The following is a 23,726-nucleotide window of genomic DNA, read 5'->3' as shown; positions in this document are numbered from 1 at the left end:
TATATATGGTTTTGTTTTGAATTCTTTTTGTACTAATTCATTATATATAAATGATTATGGTGTGTTTAAACTTCTTTCATTAATTATTTTATATTTTCTATACTCACAATGTTTGCCGGCTCGCTATATAATCAACTTAAATCAGTTAAAACCATCATGCAATGCATTTCCTTCCAATTTTTTGTGATAAACTAATAGATAATTGACTAAATAAACATCCTGCAAAGTTTCAACAAAAATTTCCAAGTTTTCTTACAATTTCCGTGGTTTCCATATTATTTTTATCGATATCGATAATATCCCGATATTTCCATCGATATTTCCGTGTTTTTGGACTACCGATATTTCCGATATCATCAATATTTTATACCTTGGTGGTACTAAGTCACTCATGTATCTTACCATGCAATGTATAAAGTGTAAAATATTGTACTAATTTATTATATATAAATGATTATGGTGTGTTTAAACATATTTCATTAATTACTACATATTTTCTACACTCACAATGTTTGCCAGTTCGCTATATAATCAACTTAAATCAGTTAAATCCATCATGCAATGCATTTCCTTCTAATTTTTTATGATAAACTAATAGATAATTGACTAAATAAACATCATGTAAAGTTTCAATAAAAATTTTCAAGTTTTTCTTACAATTTCCGTGGTTTTTATTCAATTTTTATCGATATCGATAATATCCCGATATTTCCATCGAAATTTCTGTGTTTTTGGACTACAGATATTTCCAATATCATCGATATTTTATACCTTGAGTAGGAGTAATTTCGTCATAAAAATAATGTTTTTTTAATAATAATAATTATTATTTTTAATATACTTGGAGAAAGTGAGAAAAGAGAAAAGAATAAAAAAATAAAATGATGAGTGAAAGTTGAATGGAAAAGGAAAATATAATAAAAAATAAGCAAAATCATAAAAGTTATATGATAGTGTCAGCAGGAAATGAAAGGAAAATAAAATAAAAAACGAGGGACGTGCATCAAGTTCTAAATTTTACTTTAGAAATCCCAACTGTTTATAGAAATTTCATTTTTTTTTTCTTTGCGAAAATAGGTATGTTGGGTAGATAGTAGACAAGAGTTAAACAAAAAACCTTCATTTGCGTATGTTGTGGTCCTTTCAAAGGTTGCAATAAAGTGTTTATCACTGTTAAAAGTAAAAATACTTCTCTTGAACCTCTAACAATGCATTTGAGAGAGTGATGGAGTTTTAGATCAAGGAAATTCAAAATGATGGAATCTAAAAAAGAAATTTCAACATTTTCCTGTTTAGCGTTTCCATTTTCATTTTGTTTACATTAGATAGTGATGATGATCACATTTCTTTTATGTTTCTAATTTGACTCATAAAAAAAGAAAATAATGAAATAAAAAATTATTGAAGCAATTCACGCATATAAATATATTTAAAATATGTTAAGTTGTGTTTAGCACCACATGATTCAAAAAATGTTTTTTGCATGCGCTCCTTCTAGACTAGGTAGCTAGGAGAGAGTCCCTCTAATCATTTCCTTCTTAAAAAAACAATATTATGCTTACGTAACAGTTGACAATCAGAGTGCGCTAACGAACATACAAACAAACTACAACGATTATTTGATTAATGAAAAAACAAAGAAAGCCGAGCGCCTACAAAAGCCCAAAACACTACCTTAATTGTGTCTGACTAGTTGATGATTGAATAACAAACATGGTATTTATAATAAACTTATTCTAACCCTAAAAGATCAGAAACCGTATTCATAATACTAACGGGGTTAAGCTCAAGAAATAAACGGTAAAATAAATCAAAATACTAATATTTTCCAACGATAAATAATATAGAAGAGGATTCGAACTCGAGTCTCGGGGGAGCACCTAGCTAATGTGATTATGCCCAAGTATGTTGTTTACCTAGTATTGGTGCAATTAGTATAGGAGAAGGAATATGTAAGTGGAAGGACTTAGGTTCTATGTAAATGTGAATGACAAGTTTGATGTTAATTATTATAGTTGCCCTATTATGTAACTTAACTCAAATTCTTCACCCGTAATTGAAAATTTATTGTTGTATCTTAATTATTATAGTTCCACTTGTTTTCTTTTATTTTTGTTGTTGTTCTCCTTGTAATAGTTGCCAGGCAGCGTATCTTTTATAAGATGCAGCTTTTGCTCCTAATATTAATGCTGTGATTTTTTTTTTCTACCAAATGATAAATTTTGTTAAATTAGATATTAAATTAACATCGATTGAGTTTGAATCCACACCGTCATACAAGAGTTCAACATATTTCTACTATTGTAATAAAAGACCACCTACATTCATGTTGGGTTTTGAGTTGTCATTTTTTTGACCGTCTCCTTTTAATAAAGCATCTATTTAATAAATAATAAATAAAAAAAGCCCCTAGCGAGTCCGATTAAACATGAAATTGTAAGGTGGAGGCCCAAATGTCAGAGTAAGCCCGCGATAGCAAGGCCGTCGATCACATTTTATTACACTCTGTTTTGACGACCACCAAAAACAAGGGCGGCGGAGAGGCTGATGCTGATTTTGTCCAAACCACACGATCCATCTATTTGGAAGATCTCATTCTTTCCTCGGATTTGCTTTTATCTCGGTAAGTATCACTTCGTACTTCGCACGCCATCAGATTTCTCGTACTTATTTTTATTTAAAGTATATTTTGGAACCAAACCGATGCGATAAAATTTGAATGAACACCAACTGTTCGATGAAATGCTTCTGCCAACCATTCGATACTCTGAATAATGTTGTTTTTTCGAGTTTTAATATTTATTTTTGGTGATAGGAGAGGAGAGTGATTGTTTCGCGATTTTGTTTGCTTTTTTGATACTGTTTGGGTGTGAATTTGTGAAAGGTGATGTTTGGATTGCTGACAAGTTATGGTTTAAAGTTGCAGATTGTTAGGGAAGATGAAGAAAGGGTTGCACCCTCAGATGCAATGGATATCGTACGTGACGCAGAGCGGCAGATTGATGCAGGTTATGATGACCAAAATCCACCCCGTTGGTAAAGTCTACCACTTGAAGGCGAAACGCCAAATGGCTGAGAACATCGGCCAGGTTGCCAAGTTTAAGCAGCGGTACGAGAAGCAGATTGCCCCGAAAGACGAGCCTTGAGTGCTACTTCAATGTGCATTCGAAATGCCAAAGGGTTTGTATTCTGAGACAACTTCTAAGCACTTTTCCTGTTCTGATTATGTTTTTCATGTTGACTGCCATTGATATTTTTGGTTGGAGAACTTTTCCGATTCGCGAGTTTGAGTTCTTACCGCTCTTTTCTACTTCTGTTGTACAATTTGGCTTTGGATTACCATGTCTATTGTATGCATATTAACAGAGCTTGTATGCCACGGTTATATTATCTACTTTGTCGTCCATATGATTTGGTTTTGATCATTTTCGTCATGTAAACAAGGAGAGCTTGTTTGTGTACAAGGACATACTGCCCGGTATGGTGTAGTTTACATGGCAATTAACCTAGTTCATGTAAACAAGGAGAGCTTGTTTGTGTCTTACAAACTCATGCCACCAGCACGAGTCCGTGCTATGATCGTCCTTCAGAAACTTTTCTCGTAGACCCAGTAGGATTACTCGATACTCCATCTCTGGAAGAAAAGAAAAAAATCATTAGATTCTCCTTCTACTATCCACCCGCGTTTTCTTGGAAGCACTTTCATCTTGCAGATGCTCACTACTCGACTGAACCTGGTAGAGAATAACAAATGCCTTACATTTCTAACAAAACCTAGAATAAAGGCCAAAGAAAAGGAAGATGCCATTGAGGTTATCACCTTACTGAGCTTCTCCCTCACCATCTTGACAGTTTGATTCATAGATTGGGAAGGAAAATACTCCGTCAACGAATTACAAGAGGATCGAGTGTTAGTCTAGCCAATTAACCAGCAAGATAGCATAAGAGTAAGGTTTGTTTGGGGTCTAGGATTGTATTGCAACGGATAACCCCAATATATTCAAGCTATGCTGAAGGGAAATATGAAAAAATTGGGTGTGACTTGAAGGCGGAAGATGAAATTACTCATTAAGGAAACTTATCCCGACCAATCTCCCCAAAAATTTAAAAATAATAACAAACCTGGTGAGAGGAAATCCTTGAAAGGGGAGGATTGGTAACGTGTGAAGCAAGTTGTGATTCTCCAGAGTCCCTGAATAGAAAAGAAAGGCAATTCAGCTTTCAAATGCTTTTTTGAATCTTCGACAGGAAGTTCAATTTTCCAATTTAAAGTACTCTTCTACTTCTCCGTAGGACGCAAACAATTTTAACAGATCATCACCACACCCCAAAGATGGAACATTGCCTCACAATCAAATACCTGCCACAAATGAATATATAAATGAAACGCTGAAACAAGTTTCTACTTTCTGAAAACATAAATAAGCACCATGGGGAGACCTTGATTCGTCGCAGACTGAGTAAACGCCGACTGCCAGAGGTTCATCTTTGTATCGAGGCATTTTGTTCTACAAAAATCCGAAGGGAGGAACTACCAATTACTTGTGCCTACGAGCTGAAGACACTGAGGCTGCGATTAAGGTGCCTCTGCATGCTCTTATTAGTTCTGCTCCTCAAAACATTTTTCTGAGTGCCTAAATGCACACATACATGCAACACGAACACAAACGCATCCACGCCAATATCGAAGCCAAACGTACCAATATGACATGGCTAGCCAACTTAATTTTTCCAGCCTCTGCCTAAAATTTTACAATTACGCAGTCAAGAAACCATTTACTCTCTCTAAAACTAAAAACTAGAGGTTGTGAAAAGAGAGCAGTTGCTGCAGCTTGCCAGCACATTTTGGATAGAAAATTAAGCATAGTAAATTTCCTCACTTGTTGGTGGTGTTATGGTATGGAAACAGATAAAATACCATCTCTTCATTTCGTTCTCTTAATCCAACTTCCGGCGGTAAACAATTGACTAAATTTCCAGTGGAAAACAATGAGGTTGACAGAGTAACGTATACAAAAAGCCTTTCACAATTCTATATTTCACGAGTTGGGGTTGAGATAATTAACCAAACTCTGGCCACAGCTGACTGTGAAGAAGGTTATGCATCACTTTCTGTATTTTTGCATGAAATCCTATTTCAATTAATTACTCTGCTGGAAAAATGCAAGGTACCTTCTGACAACAACCATTTATCTTCATAAAATCACTAAAATTCATCTCCACATGTATAACAAACCTATGCATACATACATACATACATATTAACGCCCCACATTCGAATTTGCACCGAAATCCCTTGCTTCTGATATTAAGAGGAGTTTTCACAAACACCTAATAGGCAAGCTCTTCAAACACCACACACAGAATACGCAGCACAACCAATTTTAACACAAAACTTCCTAATTTTTTTTTCTTCTTCTGGCAATTAAGAAATTTATAAAACCAAATTAACTCTTAATATGCAATCAGTGGAAGGTTCTCAGACATTCTGTTGTGTTTGGGCTTCACTGTTGTTCTTTTTTTATGTTTTCTTTGTTTTTAAGCCCGTTCTTTGTTTGTTTATAGGAATAATTTGGACATTTGTTTGTTTTGTAAGTATGTGTTTGTTTTAATAAAAGTTCCTTGGTGGCGATCTTTTTGGATCCCATAGACCAAAACAAAACAAAAAAATAAATAAATAAAAAAACATCAATCCATAGCCTCTTAAAATCAAATTAAATTCCTTCATGCAAATTAAGATGAGAAACTCACCTATCCTTAGACCATTTCCAAAAGAGATGTCAAATACATCAAATAAGATTAAAAGATATTTATGTGTTCTCCAATGGATATGTCATATATAATGTGGCATATGAGTCATTTGACTTCTTGCTTTCTAGCTGCCTTTTTTTACAGAAAACAAAGAATGAGTCAAATATATTTAATTTAATTTTTAATGCATGGTTCCAAGTAACAATTAATAAAATAAAAACTAAAACTAATTTTGATAATTTTTTAATAGTTTATGTAACTTTAAGCCCAATAAAATAATAAAATAAATATTTAACACATCCATTGAAAAAGAAGAGAATTTATCACTTGTATTCAATTTGCTACATCAGCCATCAAATAAAATTTTGACATACTATATTTGACATCTTCTTTGGAGATGCTCTTAACTCATGTATTTTTCACAAACAATATGTTATCCACATGCCTTATTTTACTTCTTACATTGTAATTTAAATTTTCAGCAATCAGACTAAATAAATCAAAGAAGAAAGACAGACGCCAACCATTGGAAGAAAAGAGAACGAGAGAGAGGGCTTTAAGTTTTAACGGCGTCAAGGACGTGACGGCTTGACCGAATGTGCCAAATGACAAGATTGCCCCTTAAAAGTGAAACATTGACAAAACCCGCAGGGACTCGCGCGCAGCGACCGTCTCTTCCAAACCTCCAAAGCTCCCTGATCAGCTCAGCTTTTGCTCTCTGCGACTGCGACTCCATGGATTCCGATCGGGGCGGCGAGGCCTCTGTGATTCTTCGCCAACTCGAAGACTTGAAGGCCAGTAAGAGCGAAATAGAGCGCCAAATATCGGCCCTCGAAGCTCAGCTCCGAGAGATTACCCTTCAGAAACCGAACGGCAGCGTTTCTAATGGCTCTTGTCCTCCCCATATACCGTCCGTTGATTCGGGCTATGGTCACGATTTGTCGCCTCAGATGATTCACCGCTACAGTCGCCACCTCTTGCTTCCTTCGTTCGGAGTCCAAGGTAATTTTACAAGTCCCCTACGTGTGTATGTGTAGTATGTATGTATACATGTATGGCATGCATATGTTACAAAGTTATAACCTTTCTAATGCAAGTAGGGTCTAGAATTATCCAGAAGTGCTCACTTCTAGTAGTAATTTTAGGGGCTGTTTGATAACCATTTCGGTTTCAGTTTCTAGTTTTTGTTTTCAATTTTTTGAAAACTGAAATCTTGTTTGATAACTTTTTTCAATACTGAAAACTAAAAACCAAAAATAAAAAACTTCAAACTTAAAACGAAATGATTGTCACAAAAGAACTTAGTTCTCGTTTGTGTTTAGAATTGAAATGGAATGGATAATCCACTATATTTATCGTAAAGGTGGATTAAAGGGAGCGGTTAATGATTTTATATTTTGTGGGATTTAAAGGGGTTAGACGGGAAGGAAACTTGTCCATTGTAATTCTACCATTTTGGTGGATTGAAATGGATAAGTTTACTTAATGAGTAATCTATCTTCGACATTCAAGTTGGACACAGTTTTTTATTTCTTCCCTCAACATGCTTGTTGAATTAGTGGATTATGTATTTCAATCCAATTCTAGATGCCAAACAAGGCCTCATATTCTTGTTAAATAAATAAAAGTTGAGGCACTGAGATGAAGGAATGAATTTTGAGCTTTGTAATTAATTCATGTAACATCTATGTAAACGATGAGATGATTTTTGCATCTTTTTTAATGGCTGAGATTTTCTAATTGGACTTATATCCTAATTGGCTCAGGGCAGTCAAAGCTCTTGAAGTCATCGATTTTGGTGGTCGGAGCTGGAGGGTTAGGCTCGCCTGTTCTGCTGTATCTTGCAGCCTGTGGTGTTGGTAATGTTTCCAGATAATTGGGATTTTAACAATGGCTGCTATAGATACTGTATTTATGATGATTTGATACCATGAAACTGAAATTGAACTCTTATTATTTTCGGGAACTGAATACTTGTAATGGGACTGTATCTTTAGGCTGCTTGGGGATCGTTGATCATGATGTGGTTGAGCTCAATAATATGCACAGACAGGTACAAGTTGGAAATCATGTTCCTATTCATGTTCTTCATATTGTTCACTAACTTTAATATCATGTATTTAATGGTATATAAGCTATCAATGCTGACTGGTAAAGCTCAGTTAAATTACTGTTGGGAGGCACACTTAATTGCATTTTTTAGGCAGAGTTTGTGCGTGTGCGAATGTGTGTGGATATTTTTTCACTTTATTAATGAATTTTTACATTTTTTTTTCTTATTTCAGATTATCCATGCTGAAGGTTTTATTGGTCAGCCAAAAGTGAAATCTGCTGCAGCGGCTTGTCATTCGTAAGTTTGTCTTTTGGTTATTTTTCAGCGTAAAAGAATGACCTAAGTTGAATTAGTATTTCAAACGATACACTAACCTTTGTTTTCTAATAAAATTTCTGTTTGAGGGCTTCTGTTAACACTCAGAAGGTGAATGAGTAAACGAGCACTAAGTTTTTTCTTTTAGACTTCCAATTTTACCCTTGGTCCCCTCCCCCCCACTATCCCAAAAGAAAGCCAGAGAGGAAGAGAGGAGGGGGTATTTAGCAGTCGAGTTGGAGGGAGGTGGCTGTGGACAGGGACAGGGGGTAATTTTTTTTTTCAATGAGTTGGAAGCTTGTTGGAAAGAAATTTGTGCGTGTCCACTCATTCAATTGCTTCTAACAGGAAAACTCTTCTGTTTTTTATTTGGTTGAAACCCTCCTGTTTTAAAAATTATTTCGCATCATTCTAACATGGATTCATATCCCAGGATTAACTCCACTATTCAGGTTGTGGAGTACCAAGAACCATTACGTACATCCAATGCTTTGGAAATTATGAGCAAGTATCCTTGAAAATTTCCACTTTTTAATTCTCTTTTGTTTCTTTATCGTAATTCAGAGATACACTTTTACAAACAATCCTACATATTTATTTTTGGTCCCAAATAGCTGAAATATCGTATCATCCTTAACTGTTGACATCTCTAAGATATGATATAGTAGTAGATGCAACGGACAATGCTCCTAGTCGTTACATGATTAGCGATTGTTGTGTGGTGATAGGGAAGGTACATTGGCTCCTTGTGATGATGTTACAAAGGCACTCTGTTACTTTTTTCATTACTAGCTCATGATTGCAACATATAAGTATATTTATATATAATTGTATGGATTTGTAGGCTGTTCTTGTATTGTTTTAACTTTCCATTTACTCATTTATTCAATTTTCTCCACTAAGTACTAATGGGTATCGTATATACTCTTACAGCCTCTTGTATCTGGTGCTGCAGTGGGATTAGAAGGGCAGGTACATTGTGTAGAAATCTTATTTGGTCCTTTCGTAATATATGATTGTCTATAATGAGGTAGTATAAATTGTCATTTGCAGTATTTTATCATGTTAAAGATTCCAAGTATTTACTCCAAATAGATTTGTGCAGCTCACAGTTTTCAATTATAATGATGGTCCATGCTATCGATGCCTATTTCCAACTCCCCCACCTACAACCGCATGCCAAAGATGTTCTGACGCTGGTGTCCTAGGCGTTGGTATGTCAATAAATTGTTTATATTAAAAAATCATGGAATACAAAGTTATGCACTGCTGGAAAATTGCCTATTAATATTCCCAGTGTGCTGCAATACAAAGTGAAATGTTTTATGAAGAGAGAGTAGTTTGATGACTTGCATAGTGGTTAGGAGGAAATTTGGTAATCAGGAGTTTAATCACCATTCATATCTTGTTTGATTTAAAATATCTCATGTAGTATTTCATTCCTTGCTTGAGAAACCAAGTCCTTGTTTCTTACTACTCCTTTATCATTCCAGTACCAGGTGTCATCGGCTGTCTCCAAGCCCTAGAAGCTATTAAGATTGCAAGTGGAGTTGGCGAACCACTCTCAGAACGCATGCTTTTATTTGATGCATTTTCAGGACGGATACGAAATGTATGCTTCTTCGTCCAGTACCTGACATTACTTCCAGCTGTGATTCCTAGACTTTAATTTGCTTTGATTTTATGAATGCATTAGTCTTAGAACAAGAATCGTTGAAGCCAGAGTGGCTTTGTATTAGTGTAACCTCAGTATGTTAGTTATTTAGGCTTTTGGACCAATGGGCCGCCTGCACAATGACCATTCGTCTTCCCTTCCCTTATCACCTCTCAATTCTTTAAATATTAGATTACATGCTCAATTTCAAATCAAATTGTACCGAAGTCTTAATAAGAAGATGGATATCATCCTACTACCTGGACTTGTTGCCTCCCTTTTTGGTATCTGGATTTGTTCTGTTCTTTTAGAACTGAAAATGAACTAGCTTCACAGTTGAGTTCGCTCGCTCATCAGATATGGCACATTTTTCTGCTGGTGTTATTTATTTTATTTTCATTGCAGGTTAAGATTCGAGGAAGGTCACCGCAGTGCGTAGTGTGTGGTGAGAATGCACCATTCTCTAAGCAGCAGTTTCAAGAATTTGATTATGAAAACTTCACTCAGTCTCCACTGACTCCGGTAAATATTTGTCTTATAATTTTTTTCTTAAAGGATTTTGAAGTATCTGATTTTTAAATGCATAATTGGATTTTTCACCGTATAATGAGAACTGGTATTTTCTTCTGGTCACAAACACAATATTGCTGTTTGCTCTATGCAGTTACCTTTGAAGTTAAACCTACTTCAGCCAGACGCCAGAATAAATAGTAAAGAGTACAAGGAGAAAATAATTAGTGGTGAGGCACATGTTTTAATCGACGTTCGTCCAGAACATCACTTCAAGATTGTTTCTCTGCCCAATTCCTTAAACATCCCGCTCCCACGTTTGGAGGCTCGGTTGCCGGAAATAACTTCAGCCTTAAAGGAAAAGGAAGACCATAGGGGTACTGATTCTGGTTCAGGTGGAAAGGTATATGTAATATGTAGAAGGGGTAACGATTCTCAAAGGGCTGTTCAGTATCTCCACAAGATGGGTTTCACATCGGCCAAAGACATCATCGGAGGACTGGAGGGCTGGGCGCATGAGGTCGATCCAAACGTCCCTACTTATTAGCAGGACTAAGTTCTGGAACTTGTGTGCACTCTATACCCTCTTTGTCTTTCCCCGTCCAAGTGTGCACGTGTACTTCGTGATATACAGTATTTATATTGGGTATTAGTGTTGTATTTTCATGTATTGTACTCATAAAGTGGTAATTCGGTTGGAATTATTTGTCCTTTTTCCTCATAGACAAGCCATTTACCGGCTTTGACGTTTTGTAGTGTTCTAGCTCTCTGCTTATGTGTAATTTTGCATGTTTTACACTCATGGAATCTGTTTTTTATACTTGCAATCGTGGCCTGAAGGGAATACAAAAATTAAAATGCAAATTAGACAAGAGAAACGAAACTTCATTCCCAAGTCTTGCGAGACTCCAAATGGTTAAAAATAAACCACTCACACGATGCCATGTCAGCATGAGTATGACCACTCACAGGATGCCATGTCAGCATGAGTGTAGGATTTCACACCGGACAAAATCTAAAAGGAATAGATACTTATCCCTGTATATGTAAACTCAACTCTATAAAGAGATGTGTTTGAACATTTGAATTGCCAGAGTCAAAATTTAGTCATGCAAATCCAATAGTCCACTGTTAGAACCGGCGTCCCCAATTTAGGAGACTTTTTACCTCATTTTGCAGGCCTTAACCAAAGAGGAAAGAAAAAGAGCTTCAAACTAGCCACCATTATTGAATTATCAAAGTTCAGTCCTTATTTGGAATTATTCTGCACTCGTGTGTTAATAAAAGCAGTAGAAGTCAATACTCAATAATTCCACTGATCATCAATTCAAGTAACATGAAATTAGCAAGGGAGGATTAATTTTAGATTGAAGATCGGTCATATGGTACCAGGGCCGGTCCTGAGTGGGTGCAAGTGGTGCTACCACATAGGGCCTCCAAATCGAAAGGGCTGCCAATTTTTCAAATTAATTTGCATGCATATACGTACATATAGTAGTATGTGTAGAATATTACAAACTTGAGTCTTAGCGTAAGTGGTATTATTGCTTCTTTACATCGGCCTAGTGGTATTATTGCTTCCACACAATGACATAAAAATTCAAACCCTGACCCTCTAGATAGTTAAGGAAAAACAATACGCCACCTTTCCACTTGTTGATTTTGTTAAATTTGTTTGTGCTATTAGAATTTATAGAAACTCAATTGAAAACTAAAATTATTTTTTTGAACAAAAAAATAAAAAAAATAAAATTCTTAGTACTTTTTGAGGCTTCCAATTCACTTTCCCATAGAACCCTTGAAATCTCAGGGCCGACTCTGTATGGTACTTGGATTCCATCAAACAAAATCTCTAGGGGGATTTCTAGAGTTTAATAAATAGTTTAATGGTTCCTCTTAGGATCTATTTAGTTCATAGAATGGGATATTTAGAAATAAATTCTTATGCACATTCCTAGAAGATTATTAAACTCGGTGCTCAAATAGTCTAATTAAAAAAGAAATACATATAGATCGCATGAAAGGAAATTGATCATCAATAATAAGGGCTGCGTACATTAGACAAATAAACTTGCATGTGCATGGCACCGATCGTACTCTTAACAGCATCGTCAAAACAACAAAGCCCTAGCTCCTAGCCTCCTATTTCCATGCATGGAACTGCAATTTGAGAACCAAAGACTCCAAATAACCAAACTAACTGGCATGGCATACATGACTCTAGATTCTAGAAGAGAGAGGTGACCAGACTAAGACTACACAATTACGCACGAACCATTCCAAAAATTAAGAACTCTACTACTCCACCAATGAGGAAACGGAGGACAAATCTGCCAGTTGATCCTCACTTGGCAAAATGTCTTATCTATTTTAACATGTTTAGGCTGATCACGTTGAACTAGATTGTGAACAATATCAATCGCAACCCTTATACCACAATTCAACTGCGTAAGCTTTCAAGGTTCAAACCCCAACTGAACGTTGTAGAATTATTAGAAGGACGGGCCAAGGGCTCTCTTCCAACAACACTGATATTGTCTCCAACTTGGTAATTACCACCTACACAATCAGTCAGGTGTGGTACCCCAACTGAATGTTGTAGAATTATCAGAGAGACGGGCCGATGGCTCACTTCTAACAACACCGATGTTGTCTCCAACTTGGTAATTACCACCTATAAAATTAGTCAGGTGTGAGGTTTTACCACAAAAGGTCTCGGTATTAGTTAGAGTGTGGGTAGTTATATTTAAATTGCTTTTCTCTTTTCCCTCTAGCTGATTTGGAATTCAACACGCCCCAATACGTGAGACCCCATTTTTGTGGGTCACACGTGGAGATCCACATATCAGCAACGACATTGAGCCAAAGGGACTCACCTTACACGAGGGCTGTAACGCCCCGAAAATTTATTTCGGAAAATAATTTCAGTGATAAGCCAAATTAAACTCTTGTTTATTTAACTACCATTAATCACAATTCTTTATTTAAATTTCTTAATCACTCACAAAATCCCAAAATTTACTTACCAAAAACATAAGATTAAATTTTCAAATTAATCACCAAATTTCTTTTCTTAAATCAAATTCCCAACAAAAGATTAATCTCGATTATTTAAGACTACATCTAACCCCTGTTAGACTGTCTACGTACCCTTGGGTGGGATCAAGCCTTCCATAGTTCACCATTCATTCTTTTATCCATTTCCGAAAATATTCTAGTAATGGAATATTCAACATTAGCTTTCATAATCGAATCACATCAAATGGGTACCAATTACGGATTTAAAATATCAAAATTTGCATGAAAAGGCAGCGTCGGCCCACTGACCACGCGCTGCTACATGTGACGATTTCCGGCGCACGGAAACCCAATTTTCCAACAAACTCCAAAAATTACCAAATTTTACAGGGTTGTAGAACACAACGAGGGGAAATGTTTTCATACCTGGCCGAAATCCAATTCGGTCTGGAATTACCTGAAATAGCCCTTGATCCGTCGGAACCCTAGAAATGGGTCCACTTTGATTCGATCATTCTGGTGTTCCATCGCCCCAAAATATGTTTGGGGTTTGTTCCTGGGACCAAAACGAGTTGGATGATGGTGGTACTAGATGGTGTTACCTGCAAAATTGGCCGATTGCCGCCGCATCCCCAACAAAACCCGTCGGCATGTTCTAGGAGAAATCAAGGCCAATTTCCCTTAATTTCTGGGTGAAAATGAAAGAAAATGGATCAAGGATGTTTTCTTAAGTATTTTCCCTGTCAAATTGTGCCCGAAAAGTGGCCGGAGAGGATTTATTTTGACCGTGCCTATCGGGTCGGGTCACGCAGGTCAAGAAAGACCCAGTTTTTCCCCTTCCTTTTTTCTCCTTTCTTCCTTTCCCTCCTTTCTTCCCTTCCCAATTGGCCCCTCCTCTCCTCCCCTTTCACAGCCCTTCATGTGGCATATTTCCACCAAAACACACCTCCAGCCAAATCTGGAGCCATCCAAATTCATGGCAAAATGACTATTTTGCCCCTACTTTTGTTCGTTTATATTTCATTCATTATAACTCCGTTTGTCGAACAGTTTTCGCCTACACGCTCATGGAATCATCATCTATCCAAATATGTCAAGAAATACAATAAAATATATGAGGATAAAATACATCCTCGGAAAATTACGTTTAGTCAACTAGGGGCATTTTCGTCTTTTCCACTTATCAATAAATTTTTCTACATAAATTATAATAAATCCTTGAAACAAAATTATAAAATTTCTCTAATCAAATTTTCATAACGAGAAATGTATTTATTCTCGATTTACTCCACGTATTCATATATTTTAAATTTTCATGGTATTATAAGGGCCAAGGGACCCACCATCATCACGCAGGGCTAAGGGGACTCATCCATCACGTACTAGTACAGGTCCGCTCTCTGGCTCTGATACCATGTTGAATTTTTTAAGTCGACGGATCGGGGACCCCACTCCACCAATATCGATATTGTCCCCAACTTGATAATTACCACCTGCACAATCAGTCAGGTGTGGAGTTTTACCATAAAAAAACCTCGGTGTTAGTTAGAGTAGAGTAATTCTATTTAAATTTTTTTCTCCTTTCCCTCTAACCGATGTGGGATTCAAACAAATGTCAATTTCAAATCCCTTAAAGCTCAGCCTCAACAATTTATCTAGCAACAATGTTTTGTTTCTTGCCGCAATTACAAATGTGAAAATAATCTAAAGTTGAAATTCTATCAATAATTGAGCATGCCAAATTTGCATTTCTATATCCAAAAACATCTAAGTGAGGATGCTTTAAATACATAAACCATTTACACTTCAAGTATCTAAAAAACAATCAACAAAACTATTATCTTTAATACTAACCACACTTTACGAAATATCTGGCCTCCACTTTCGAAATCTAATTTTTTTTCAAAATTGGGGATTATTAATGTGGTGGTGTTGTAAAATCGATAGTGTATGCAGTGGAATAAATGAAATAGGACACAAAATTTACGAGGTTTAGTCAGTGTGATCGGAGTACGTCATCGGGACAGCAGTGATGTTTTCATTATAATTTGGAATAATAGGAGTACAAAGATGACTCTCTCTATTATCTCCTCTCCTCTTCCTTTCTTTTCTCTCTTCCTCTTCTGTGAACTTTGTTTGTACCATACTTGACCAATCCCGAAACTACTGAGCATCGGTCAACGTTATACCGTCAAGGACCCAGAAGAGTTTCCCTCCAACCAGGAAGCCAATCACAGCGCGACACGTGTCGACATCAGAAGCCAATCATAGCACGACACGTGTCAACATCAGAAGCCAATCACAACACGACACGTGTTAATGTCAGAATAAAACTAGAAACTCCCTTATATAAATAGAGACCATTCTCTCACAATATTTCCTAATGTCATTTGTACTAAATCATTCACTAGTACTCACAAAAGGAGAGCTTGAACCTATGTACTTGTGTAAACCCTTCACAATTAATGAGAACTCCTCTACTCCGTGGACGTAGCCAACCAGGGGTGAACTACGTACATCTTATGTTTGCTTCCCTGTCTCTATCCATTTACATACTTATCCACACTAGTGACCGGAGCAATCTAGCGAAGGTCATAAACTTAACATTTTCTGTTGTACCAAAGTCTTCACTGATTTTGTGCATCAACATTTGGCGCCGTCTGTGGGAACGACACTTATTCCCACTATCTTCAGCTTTGCCAAGCTGGTTTCTACCATTCGTACACTCTCTTTTGACCAGGCATCCCTCTCCAACATGGGGAGCGAAAGAAGCCACAACACACAGAATGACACCCATCTTGCACCTAGTGCAAAGCAACGAAAGAAGGAAGGAAATAAGGTTTCTCTTCAAGCTAAAGTCGATGAGCTAGAAGCTCAGAACAACAAGATAGCAATGAAGAATGAGGTCATCCAGGAGCAGTATGAGAAGCACTTTGAGACGCTCCACAAAACTAGGCGTACTCAAACACGCGAGCTTGTTGCCCTTGTGGACATCAACCATCATCTGGGTGCCCCCAACACGGAGGGTCACTTCCCTTCGACATGGGTATCCCTGATGAGGAGCGAGCTAATCATCAAAACATTGATCAACATGAGACTTCTCTCAACCCAGATGCTTCGACCCGAAGTAGAAGAAGTGGAGGAAGACACCTTATTGCATAAGGGTTGGAAGGATCGAAAGCCGTTTATCGTGACTACCGAGACTTCCTAAAGCTACGTCGAGAGAATCCCCTCCATATATGCTCGAAGATCAATGACCCAAGGGTTTCTGAAAGACTCGGTCCCTTCCCACGACCCAGGCCAGCTGCCAATCTAGGGAAGGAACGACAGGTCCCAGAGGAATATGAAGGTACAGAGAACTCTAAGGTATTCCGACAGACTCGCCCTAGAAGTCAGTACGGCGAGTCCAAGAAAAAACCACACGCCCTTGCTCAAACTTTTCTACTTCCAAGAGGCAATGAAGACTTACGAAAGAAAATTCCAGTGGTACATAACTCCACTCAGGACCCCCTTGTCCTACAGCTCATCGAGGAAGTAAACAAGTTGAAGGCCGAACGTCAGGCCGAGATACCTGACTGGAACCAACCCAGGCCTGGCCCTTTCACAAGAAGAATCATCGACACCCCCCTTCAAGCGAAGACAAAACAAAAGCTTGGTTTACAATTCTATACTGGAAGGGAGGACCCAATTGAACACCTTAACCTCTTTGAGTCCACCATGGCATATCGGATGCACACCGACGAAGAGCGATGTTTTCTCTTCCCCTCCACCCTCTCTAGCGGAGCTCTAAACTAGTATTGCCGTCTTCCACCTGAGACAGTAGACTCATTTGAGGAATTGAGGAAACTGTTTGTCTCTCAACACATCTTCCAGACCGATCACTTGCATTATGTAGATGACTTGTACACTATTCGCCAGAAGCTGGACGAGTCACTATAAGAGTATGCCGGTCGCTTCAGCTATGAGTATTCTTGCTGCGCTGAGGCAGATGACAATACCACCTTCAAAGCCTTCACGGCAGGCCTACGTGATTGTTTCTTCAAGTACATGATCAATGCCAACATTTGGAAGACTTATTATGAGGTGATGGCACAAGCTTACAACCACGCCTCGGCCGAAGCAAGGACATACCAAGGGAACCCCCATATGGTTAACCCCTATCAACAAATGGGAAGTGGAAGTCAAGTTCTACCAAGTGAGGAGATATTGGCCATTCAAACACCCATTGCATCATCTCCTGCCTCATTTAGCTACTCGCTAAGTCACCAAACGTATCTGTCTCTTGGTAAGATAAAGGATTTTTACTCTCAGCAAGCCCATTACAACAAGTGGGATAAAAGTTCGGATCAAGATAACCAGGGGTGAAGTACCGTCGACTATTATGACTATGGGGCCAAGCCTCACTCTTTCAAAGTGGAGGACTAGGTACTGAAGGAAATGCTATTATAAGAAGGCATACACATTACAAATGTTTTGACTCTCAATTGTTTGAGATCTTTTGTCACACAAGCCATTCGGCAAATATTTAAAGAAGAGGGAATTCAGACAACTTCTTCTGAGTCTTTTGTGTTCCTAGCACTGGAACACTTGGTCTACACTGACCTACCCTTATACTCCAACTCAGAGTTTCAACATGCGTACTTTGACACAAAGTATGTGATACTAAGTGTTACAACCAACATGGTTCACATATCAAAAGCATGGATCCCTTCATGCATATCAAAACATTCATAAGCATCACTCATATCAATCAACATAAACATTATACATTCCAACACATTCATACATAAGCATCATATATTCCAACACATTCATACATAAACATCATACATTCCAACACATCCATACATAAGCTAACTGTGCTTCGAAAGGGTTCAACATACTTTGTTCTTCGACACTTGCTACAATGTGCCTCGACACCTTGCCCTTATTCTCACCAACCAGGTGATGAAATGTGAAGAAGGAACTCATCTTCATGCCACCAACCAGGTGATGAAATGTACAACCTGTACTCTCCTTCATGCCACCAACCAGGTGATGAAATGTACAACCCGTACTTTCCTTCATGCCACCAACCAGGTGATGAACTATACAACCCATACTCTAATATCATTTGGCAACTTGCCACTCATGCCACCAACCAGGTGAAGAAGGAACTCATCTTCATGCCACCAACCAGGTGATGAAATGTACAACCCGTACTCTCATTCATGCCACCAACCAAGTGATGAACTGTACAACCCGTACTCTAATATCATTTGGCAACTTGCCACTCATGCCACCAACCAGGTGAAGAAGGAACTCATCTTCATGCCACCAACCAGGTGATGAAATGTGATGAAAGGTGATGAAGGAACTCACTTTCGTACCACCAACTAAGTGATGAAAGCAACTCACCATTCATTCCACCTACCAGAAGACGAGTGGTACAACTTGTACATGTGAACTCCTAGCATTCACAAATAATTAAAAACCCTCAAGCTTGACAACTCAACTAGGGGAGCACTTATGCCCAACAAGAGTTATAGTCACTAACAAAGTCTTATTGCAAGCCAACAACAACTTCAGTGCATGGCATACGAAGATCAAGCTATTCAACCTTCTTGCATCTGCTTCAGACATTTCCCCTCTGTAACAATGCAAACACTACAACTCGTAGAAAGCTTCACACTTTTGATCAAGACAGTGTGAAGCAAAACCAATTTATGGTGCCAACAAGAACTTCATCAAAGGAGTTCAACCATAATTCTCAAAAGCTTCACACACTCTTGATCAAGACAGTGTGAAGCAAAACCAATTTATAGTGCCAACAAGAGCTTCATCAATGGAAGGCAACCACAATTCTCAAAAGCTTCACACACTCTTGATCAAGACAGTGTGAAGCAAAACCAATTTATGGTGCCAACAAAAGCTTCATCAATGGAGGGCAAATACAATTCTCAAACCTTCGAGGCAAATTCAAGATTGTTCGAAGCAAATTCAATTTATATGGTTCATCCAAACCTTCGACTACTATAAGGTGTGGCTTGCATCACAATCTCTTACTCAATAGTGTGGAAGCAAAATTTGTATATGTTGTCTCTCCCACATTTTCAAATTTCTAGTTTCCCACAAAAGCTTCCCCTACCACAAAAGCTTCACCCACCACAAAAGCTTCACCCACAAAAGCTTCACCTACAAAGCTTCACCTACAAAAGCTTCACACTATCTTGATCAAGATAGTGTGAAGTAAAATCAATTCATGGTACCCAACAAAGCTTCAACCTCAAAGCTTCACCTATAAAGCTCAATATATATATATATATATATATATATATATATTTTCGGAAATTCGAAAATTCGAAAATTCAAAAAAAAAAAAATTGCCTAGGCATCCTCTTCTTTGGGCCTAACAACTTTCATAACAAATATATATGAAGGAGGAGTTTTGGGCTACCACTTAGAAAGGAAAATGGTGAAGTTTTGTTACTTTGGAAACTTGGCTACTAGCAAGACACCTCCTTCGTCAACTCTCTCGACCGGAGACTTGGGGGACTTTTACCATATGCTATTGCACCTTGATACTCAGAAGTCTCACGACCACTCAGTGACTTGGATTTTTTCAAGTCTCCAACCAAGAAGTTTTCCTCACTCGGGAAATTAAGGGAGCACTACCTCAACCTACATGCTTCACTCACAAAGCTTCATCATACAAGATTCAACAAAAGGAAAAATTCAAAGAACTTAGTGAAAAAGACCTTGGTGTATTTAACACAATACGTTGAAATGAAGCAAAACTTGTTTAAAGATATCTCCGATAAGTTACAAATATGTACATATACATGAATCAAAATAAACAAACAAGATGGGGCCTTCACAAAGGTTGCTCAGGAGAAGTCTCAGCAGTCGGCATAGCCCCAGAAAAATGAGGCACTAGAAGGTGATTATTCAGAGCCTCAGCACTAGGCAGAACCCCAGAAGGAGAAGGCACCGAAGGTTGATCGTTTGGAGCTTCATTACGCGGTATAGCCCCAGAAGACGAAAGCAATAAATGCCTTTGGAACAAACCCACAAACCTCTGATGATCAAGTAAAATTTAACCATCGGATTCCTGCAGTTGGTCGAGCTTCGTCTTCATGTTTGTAGCATAGTCATGTGCGAGCCTGTGCAACTGTTTATTTTCATGCTTGAGCCCTCTGATATTCTGTTTGAGACTTATTACTTCAGCCGCCAATGATTCAACTTGGCGGGTTCAAGAAAATAGGCGTTGGGCCATATTAGACACAAAACCTGCACACTAAACACTGAGAGCCAGAGAACCCTTAACAGCCAACTCATCAGACCGTTTGGAAAGTAGTCTGTTATCTTTGGGAGTGAGAAGGTTCCTGGCCACCACCGCAATAGTCATATCATTCTTCATCATAGAGTCCCCAACGGTAAGAATACCAATATGGGTTAAGAATGATGGGCCCCATATGTTGTCTTGAGAAGGCATGGCTACCTCTTCACCAAAGTTCAAGTCAAAACGACGGTCGGATGGGCCAGATATTCTCAGAAATGATAAAGGAGAAATGAGGTGTAATAAATCTTTGAAGTAAGGAGAAAATTCCTACAAGCAATAACTCTCTGAATGTACTTCTTGCACACAATTGGTGCCCTTATAAAAGAAAGGGCAACAGAGCCGTTGGTTCAAAAATCGAAGAAGCACCGAGCAGCACTCTCCAGATTCCGAAGAGGCTCCACTTTCCACACGCAACATCAGCTCCTCGGGTACCACAGATAACTTTGCCAAAGATTTCTGACAAAGTTTAGACACATAAATTTTGAAGGTCCAGCTACCTACTATTACCCACAAGGGTAAAGAAACAGCACCACTGCTTGATAACTAGAAAGTCCCAATGTGTGTCAACCTCTATGCTCCGTGTCAAGGCAAACTGACAAAAATGACAAACCTTTACTCACATTCGAGAAAACACTCCCAACAAGATTGCTTGCTCAAAAATAGAAGAGGCACTACCCTCCGAATCTCGAGAGCCAGACTCCCAATAGGATTACTTTCTAAAAAATCGAAGAGACACTGCTCTCTGAATCCCAAGAGTCAGACTCCCAACATGATTGCTTTCTCAAAAATCGAAGAGGCACCGCTCTCCGAATCTTGAGAGCCAGACTCCCAACAGGATTACGTGCTCAAAAATCGAAAAGGCATCGCCCTCAGAATCTCGAGAGCCAGACTCCCAACAGGATTACTTTCTCAAAAATCGAAGAGACACTGCTCTCCAAATCTCAAGAGTCAGACTCCCAACAGGATTGCTTTCTCAAAAATTGAAGAGGCACCGTTCTCTGAATCTCGAGAGCCAGATCCCCGACAGGATTGGTTGTTCAAAAATCGAAGAGGCACCGCTCTTCGAACTTCGAGAGCCAGATTTCCTTGGATAAAGCTTGTTTGCAATCTTCACACGCAACATCAGCTTTCCAGATACCACATACCACTTTTTCAAAGTGCTCTGACAAAGTTAAAACATGTGAAGCTTGCAGCTCCCACTATATTGCTATGACCAAGAAGGGTAAAAGAATAGCACTACTACTTGTTGTTAGGGAGACTCATATATATGTCGACCTCCATCCTCCACAGCCAAGCAGACCTGCAAATAAAAAAAATGCTCAACTTTTCTTCACATCCGAGAGGGCACTCTCAGCAGAGTCTCTCGAAATACTCAGCTTCTTTTCCTCCCGATAATACCTCTGCAAACAAGCCACACCAAAACAAGAGTATCTCATATCATCAGGGTTAAAAGCAAGAGTATCCCATATCATGCTTTTTCCTTGTCTTTTCCTTTGGCCTTGGTCTTACCTGCAAGACAAGGAGAAAGAGAGCAATCAGTCAGCACTTGGAATCAAGCTTCCAATCAAGAACTGACTGCCTGGAACCCCTTGCCTGATTACTTACTTGGCATTGCTCTCGAGTACTCATCTTCAACATCTTATGCTTCCAGAGAAGATACCACATCTACCTGAGGAATAGATAGGGCAAGTGAGAAGGATACATGGAAGCATGTGGAGACAAGCGTAACAGAACACGTGTCGATACATCCACTACTTTGTCAATAGCAAAAGTATCTCATATCATCAAGGTAGAACGTACTCTAGATTTGATGGACTTGTTTTGACCCTCAAATTCTTGAGTCGGCCTTATACTCTGGAGGAAACCAGAAAACCCTCCAGCCTAGTTCAAGAATAAGCCTGTGGAAAGTTACTTCTTCAAAAGCAAAAGTATCTCATATCATCTCTTCTCCATTTGCTTCTCCTTATCCTTGTTGCTGTTTAAGACATAAGAAGAATGAGAACAATCAACCGGAAGCCAAAGTTGAACCTCTGATCCAAGTTGCTTGCTTGGAAGTCTGATTGCTTACATTGTCTGTTACCTCCTTCGGCAAATCTCCTAGCTCTGCGACTTGGGGGACTCCTACTATAGGGTTTGTATCACACTTGACCAAGCCCGAAACTACAAGTAAGCTTCAAGTGAAATTGATACATTACCTTGTGCATCATTATTGGTTAAAGATACCACCTCTGGATAGAGGAAAAGTACTGCCAGAGAAGATGCCACATCTACATATGAGACAGATAAGGCAAGTGAAAATGATACCACACTTTGGTACTTAGAAGTTTCGTGATTACTCAATAGCTTGGATCTTGCAAGTCCCCAACCGAGGAGCTTCCCTCACTCGGGAACTTAGGGGGGCACTATTTGTACCATACTTGACCAATCTCGAAACTACTGAGCACCGGTCAACGTTATACCGTCAAGGACCCAAAAGAGTTTCCCTCCAACCAGGAAGCCAATCATAGTGCGACATGTGTCGACATCAGAAGCCAATCATAGCGCGACACGTGTCAACGTCAGAAGCCAATCACAACACGTGTCCAGAATGAAACTAGAAACTCTCTTCTATAAATAGAGACCATTCTCTCACAATATTTCCTAATGTCATTTGTATAAATCATTCACTAGTACTCACAAAATGAGAGCTTGAACCTATGTACTTGTGTAAACCTTTCACAATTAATGAGAACTCATCTACTCCGTGGACGTTGCCAATCTGGGTGAACCACGTACATCTTGTGTTTGCTTCCCTGTCTCTATCCATTTACATATTTATCCACACTAGTGACCGGAGCAATCTAGCGAAGGTCATAAACTTAACACTTTCTGTTGTACCAAAGTCCTCACTGATTTTGTGCATCAAAAAACTTCTTACTTCTATGTATTTTCTCTCATCCTCAACATTCCCTTTTATAGGCACAGATGATAGTGCTTGCTGCCTTGCTGCCAGCTAAGCTACAGTGCTCTAAAGTGGTTGATATAATCATCCATTACATCATTTAGTGGTCAGCCACCAATGTTTACAACACTCCCCCTTGGATGACCACAAATCTTCGATTGAC

The 23,726-nt window shown here is 38.5% G+C and overlaps 2 protein-coding genes across 3 annotated transcripts; both read left to right on the top strand.

Moving 5' to 3' along the window:
- Positions 1 to 2,337: 2,337 nt before the first annotated feature.
- On the top strand, positions 2,338 to 3,425 carry LOC103428270 (uncharacterized). 2 transcript variants are annotated; one of them, XM_008366367.4, is made up of 2 exons: positions 2,338 to 2,623; positions 2,927 to 3,425. In XM_008366367.4, the coding sequence occupies exon 2, from the start codon at positions 2,940 to 2,942 to the stop codon at positions 3,144 to 3,146; it is 207 nt and encodes a 68-aa protein (XP_008364589.1). In that variant the 5' UTR covers positions 2,338 to 2,623; positions 2,927 to 2,939; the 3' UTR covers positions 3,147 to 3,425. The 2 variants fall into 2 exon arrangements, with proteins under 2 accessions (XP_008364589.1, XP_008364597.1); XM_008366375.4 differs by having other exon boundaries at positions 2,470 to 2,623; positions 2,921 to 3,425.
- A 2,980-nt stretch (positions 3,426 to 6,405) lies between these two features.
- LOC103428465 (adenylyltransferase and sulfurtransferase MOCS3-like) lies at positions 6,406 to 11,085 on the top strand. Its single transcript, XM_029100122.2, has 11 exons — positions 6,406 to 6,753; positions 7,518 to 7,610; positions 7,749 to 7,804; positions 8,037 to 8,101; positions 8,553 to 8,627; positions 8,774 to 8,852; positions 9,053 to 9,091; positions 9,225 to 9,333; positions 9,613 to 9,731; positions 10,179 to 10,295; positions 10,438 to 11,085. Exons 1-11 carry the CDS (start codon positions 6,486 to 6,488, stop codon positions 10,828 to 10,830), a joined length of 1,413 nt encoding a protein of 470 aa, XP_028955955.2. The 5' UTR covers positions 6,406 to 6,485; the 3' UTR covers positions 10,831 to 11,085.
- The last annotated feature ends 12,641 nt before the right edge of the window (positions 11,086 to 23,726 follow it).

The sequence above is a fragment of the Malus domestica genome, chromosome 03, assembly GCF_042453785.1.
Source record: "Malus domestica chromosome 03, GDT2T_hap1".
Taxonomy (NCBI): Eukaryota; Viridiplantae; Streptophyta; class Magnoliopsida; order Rosales; family Rosaceae; genus Malus; species Malus domestica.
Note: the sequence above shows the minus strand (reverse complement) of the source record. Positions and strands in the feature narration are given on the sequence as shown.

Coding starts and splice junctions, on each gene's coding strand:
- LOC103428270 (XM_008366367.4), top strand. CDS start 2,940: ATGAAGAAAGGGTTGCACCCTCAGATGCAATGGATATCGTACGTGACG.
- LOC103428465 (XM_029100122.2), top strand. CDS start 6,486: ATGGATTCCGATCGGGGCGGCGAGGCCTCTGTGATTCTTCGCCAACTC. Junction 8,628..8,773: donor GCTTTGGAAATTATGAGCAA/GTATCCTTGAAA, acceptor GACATCTCTAAG/ATATGATATAGTAGTAGATG. Junction 9,732..10,178: donor TTTCAGGACGGATACGAAAT/GTATGCTTCTTC, acceptor TTTTCATTGCAG/GTTAAGATTCGAGGAAGGTC.